At 38.5% G+C, this 4766-nt stretch overlaps 1 protein-coding gene across 1 annotated transcript; it reads left to right on the forward strand.

Annotated features, from left to right (window-relative positions):
• The first annotated feature begins 1320 nt into the window (after positions 1 to 1320).
• Positions 1321 to 2734, forward strand: LOC141606264 (acidic endochitinase SP2-like). The gene is made up of 2 exons (XM_074425320.1): positions 1321 to 1619; positions 2146 to 2734. The coding sequence occupies exons 1-2, from the start codon at positions 1349 to 1351 to the stop codon at positions 2556 to 2558; spliced, it is 684 nt and encodes a 227-aa protein (XP_074281421.1). The 5' UTR covers positions 1321 to 1348; the 3' UTR covers positions 2559 to 2734.
• Positions 2735 to 4766: the final 2032 nt, after the last annotated feature.

Below are 4766 nucleotides of genomic sequence, written 5' to 3' on the forward strand. Positions count from 1 at the left end.
CCTGTTGGACAGCATTTTTTCAAAAGGTCATATCTCTCTCGTTACTTGGCTAAATGAGGCGTGTGACCTACCGTTGGAAAGCTAAGAACATAAGCTTTCACCTCCACTTATCCTTGCATCGATACGAGCTCTAGAACTCAAGATATACCCATTTGAAGTTGATCTTTATGCAAACGACGCTTCAAATCTTCAATTGCTTCATCCTTTCACTTCTTCATGTCTTACCTAGTCTTCCTTCTTGCTTGTAGATATTTTGTACCATGGTAGACTTCAAGACATGCCTTTGCTTCCGATCATTGCTCAAAACTCCATTACTAACCCGGTATTAAGAATATGGTAAATGTGACGTAAATCATGTGAAACCACGTCCCAATACCGCTTTATTATGCATAAAATAAGCTAAATATATATAGTAGAAATACGAGCCTATCATAGGGTCCTCCGGGGTTTGATTTAGGGTACATTTCTGCTGCTAATGGCCACAAAAAATTGTATTGTTTGAATATAGTGGAAGTGACGAGTTCTTTACGCTATATTATGCTACTGTGGTTCCAACTTCATTATATGCTGTGCACCAGGTCTTTGGTAGGGCGTTCAACCATTCGCTTATCGCCAGACGAGCAAAATACGCTTACTGTCAAATGGTACTGTACTTGAATTGGTGTTTTCATTTACTGGTTTAATTGGTGGGATGTATCAGGCCTCTGAGCTAGCTCAATGATCAGGATTCGAACTCATATGTAATGTACTTATTCTTCTTGCCTCGGATCTGGTTAATTCATACAGGAATTGATTTGGAAAAAGATTGAGCAAAGAATCTGAAATTCTGAATAGTCAATTTTGGCATTTTAAAGAAAGTTAGGTTGTCTTTTTCTCAAAAATTCCACAAGAAAGAATTTGCTAACGCGTCAGAATTAATGATCTGCCTAATCTTTTAATTATTTCGTACAATTTTTGTTGTTACTTCATGTGGTTTCAATATCAACAGCCTACCTTTCTGGAAGCAAGACTAAGATCCCATAATATCCTCAACCATTTCAAATAAGGATACCACCTTCTCATATGCACCCTATATTATTGTGGTTTCCCATCACATTTTGTGATATACTCATTACTAATGGGATCCCCACTTATTACATATGAGAGGGTGGCATCAAGATTGGGCGCCACCGGGTGGCAATAACTCATTTTCCTTCAAATAATTAAGAATAACAATAGATCAACATAAAAATTACGGTCCATATCAATTATCAAAAATCTTACATAACATTCGTAGACTTTTCTCCACATAACTCGACTATAAATACCTCACCGCACCCACAACATTTTCTCATCAAACCAAACAAAAATGAAGAGCATAACATTAGTAGCAATAATAATCCTCTCCATTTCACTACTCCCTAGCAATGACGCTGATGTGTCGAGTGTTGTGACCCAGTCGTTCTTTGATGGGATTATAGGCCAAGCCGCGGCGACTTGTGCAGGGAAAAACTTTTATACTAGAGATGCTTTTCTTAATGCCCTTGGTGATTACCCTGAGTTTGGTACCTCCGGAGCTAATGATGATAATTTGAGGGAAATCGCTGCATTTTTTGCTAATGTTGCCCATGAGACTGGAGGTAACTTTCATTTTATGCATTAATCATGTTGATTACATTTGTCTAATTTACGTATATACTTTTATTGATCATTTAGACAATACATATATACTTCCTTTATTCAGAACCCGCTCATATATTCAAAAAAGCATATAGGTAAAATAATTCTTCTACTCCGTATTTATATGCAATTGCACTATTAATAAGGGAAAATAGGCACTTATAATTTGTCGATATGATTCAGTATCGACTTATTATTTTCCTTCAAACTAAATATCGCTAGTAAAAAATAATTACGGAGTATGTTACAGTCTACTCTATGTAAATATGTAATCCACCCAGCTGGCCATTTGACGACTTTTATATATATATATATGGTTTAATATACCCAACTTTGACCATTAATATTTCTACGAAAAGGACTTGACTAATAAAATATCGACATATAAATGGATGGTGGTTGTATATTGTAACGAAGATTGTGGTATTTTATAATTTGTGAAATTTAAACCTAAAGTATTTTTTTGTGTGTGTTTTATGAATATAGAATTTTGCTTCATAGAGGAGAACAATGGAGCAGCAACAAACAGCGCAGACTGTGACCCAAGCAACACGCAATACCCTTGCGTACCCGGCAAGAAATACTACGGAAGAGGACCTATTCAACTCACTGGGAACGGCAACTACGGTGCTGCCGGCCAATCCATCGGTTTCGACGGTTTAAACAACCCTGAAATTGTTGCAAATGATGTTGACACCTCATTCAAGACCGCCTTGTGGTTCTGGATGACCAATGTACATTCAGTAGTGAACCAAGGTTTTGGAGCTACAATTCGAGCTATTAATGGCGCCGTTGAGTGCAATGGCGGAAACCCGGGTGAAGTTAGTGATCGTGTTCGATTGTATCAGCAGTATTGTGGTATTTTTGGTGTTGATCCTGGTCAAAATCTTTCATGCTAGAGAATAACCCAACCTTTGCATGGCTTCATGCATGTACGGAGTATTGTGTACTACTATATTCTATGGTATTTTGATGAATAATACGGGGTATACCGTATATGATAACTTTACATAAGATATATACGTAGCTTTCTTATATGTTTTATCCATCATTAATAAAAATGAAATTCTTATTAGTGCGGAGTTTTTACTACACTATACATATTTACCACTAGAGCAAGTCTCTTAAAAGACCGTTTTGCATATAAGTACTCTTATTATTCGGATAATGCACGCGGTGCCCTTGAGGTTTGAGATTTTGTCCGAAATACCCAATTTTTTGATCCGGAAAACTTTAAGAGACCATAACTCGTGTTTACAAGCTCAGAAAGTGACGGATTTTTTTTTTCAAATTGATCATCTTTTTGAGATCTACGATTGAAAAAAAAAATTGTCGAGTTTGGAATTCGTGACCAAGAGATATGGTCACTCAAAGTTTGTTCGGTCAAAAAAACTTTGACATACAAAAACTCATAGCCAGAGGATCCAAATACGATAATTTTTTTTTTTCAAATCGTAGTTCTCGGAAAGATGATCGATTTGAAAAAAAAAAATTATCACTTTCTGAACTCATAAACACGAGTTATTGCCTCTTAAAGTTTTCCGGTTAAAAAGTTTGGGTATATCGGGCAAAATATCAAACCTCAAGGGTACCGCGTGCATTTTCCCCTTATTATTTGTTCAAGAAGTGAAACAGAGAATGCATAGCAGACTCTTGCAGAAGATTGTGCATCCTGTTCAGAGTATTGATAGAGATTGGCTAAGTAATTTGCATATTCATGTTGTATGATTTCTCTTATACTTGGACAAATTGAAATGTAAGTGAAGGTTGTAAGACATGTTCTAATTGGCATATTTGATGGTATTAATAAGAAAAGCTCACATTACCAAAAAAAAAAAAAAAAAAAAAAAAAAAAACAAGACTGCTTGATTGCTTGTGTTATGCGTGAGGTGTTATCTGCGTGAATAAATGAGATGCTTTCTCCTCTCCGTCTTATATAGAGCTAAACCCTAATGGGCTTGCTTCTCAAGGCAGTTGCGGTCTTCGTAATGGGCTTGCATTCTGCTTTCTGTATTCAGCTACCCGTGACTCGTGACCCATGATCCACATCCTCTTCCCGTGTTGGGCTTGTGCACTCATGAACTCCTTTTGCTTGATCCCCGATCTACCCGGCTTACATTGCTCCTTGTCCCAATTATTCTCCACGGCCCAATATGCGAGATTTGGTCCAAACAGTTTGCCCTTAATTTCTTGCAAGACACGCTTTGGACTGACGAGCGGGAAATTAACTGGATGAAACGTGCGCAGTCTTTTGCTCGGCTTCCCATACACTCATCATTACCCCACCCACTTTCCTATTAATTCTCCTACTTTTCCTCCATTTACCCCTTCTCCCAACCGTCTCTCTCCTTTATTTAAGCCACACAATCCCTTCCTCTCTCCTCCATTATTCCATAAACCCTCAACTCTAAAAAAAACTCTTTCACTTCACCTTCTTCCTCCGCCTTTTCTCTCTTAGAACCCGGAATTCCTGCCGGAGTTTTGATTTCCAATTCCAAGTAACCCATCCTTTTCCTCGAATTAATTTTAGTTTCAGCACGCACCAAGGGTAAAACTAGTCAAGCCTCGTCTTCTTCTCAACCAATCAATCTTGAACCGGACGAACTTTTTCCGTCCCAAAGTTTTTTAAAACACCCCCATGACTGCGACTCCGCTCTCACTGTCGACGACATTCCCGGGATCAAAGAGTATCTTGGCAGTGACGCGGTGATTCATATCCCTTATCTTGGGCAGAAGGCGGATGGGTTTCGGAAAGGCTGGGGGTGTATGTATCCTTACGCGTTTAAGTATGGCCTCTGGTTCCTCTTACCGAGATGGTCCAGAAATTCTTTTATTTGAATCATTTTCCCATAACCCAAGTTTCACCCTATGCCTGGCGTACTCTTCTTGCCGCCTTAGCCTTGAATGAGCTAACAGGCGCCAACATTGGCCTTCAAGATATGGCTCATAGATTCGAAGTTCGTTCTCTTGGCAAGGGCCAATATTACTTCAAGGATAGGCCTGGTTCCGACCTTTTCTGAAGCTGAGGTCCAAATCTAAGGACGAAGGCTGTTACAAGAAAATTTTCTATGTTAGAGTGGATTCTCTCAGTGTCCCCGCTGAATTTA

This window comes from Silene latifolia, chromosome 10 (genome assembly GCF_048544455.1).
Source record: "Silene latifolia isolate original U9 population chromosome 10, ASM4854445v1, whole genome shotgun sequence".
NCBI classification, from domain to species: Eukaryota; Viridiplantae; Streptophyta; class Magnoliopsida; order Caryophyllales; family Caryophyllaceae; genus Silene; species Silene latifolia.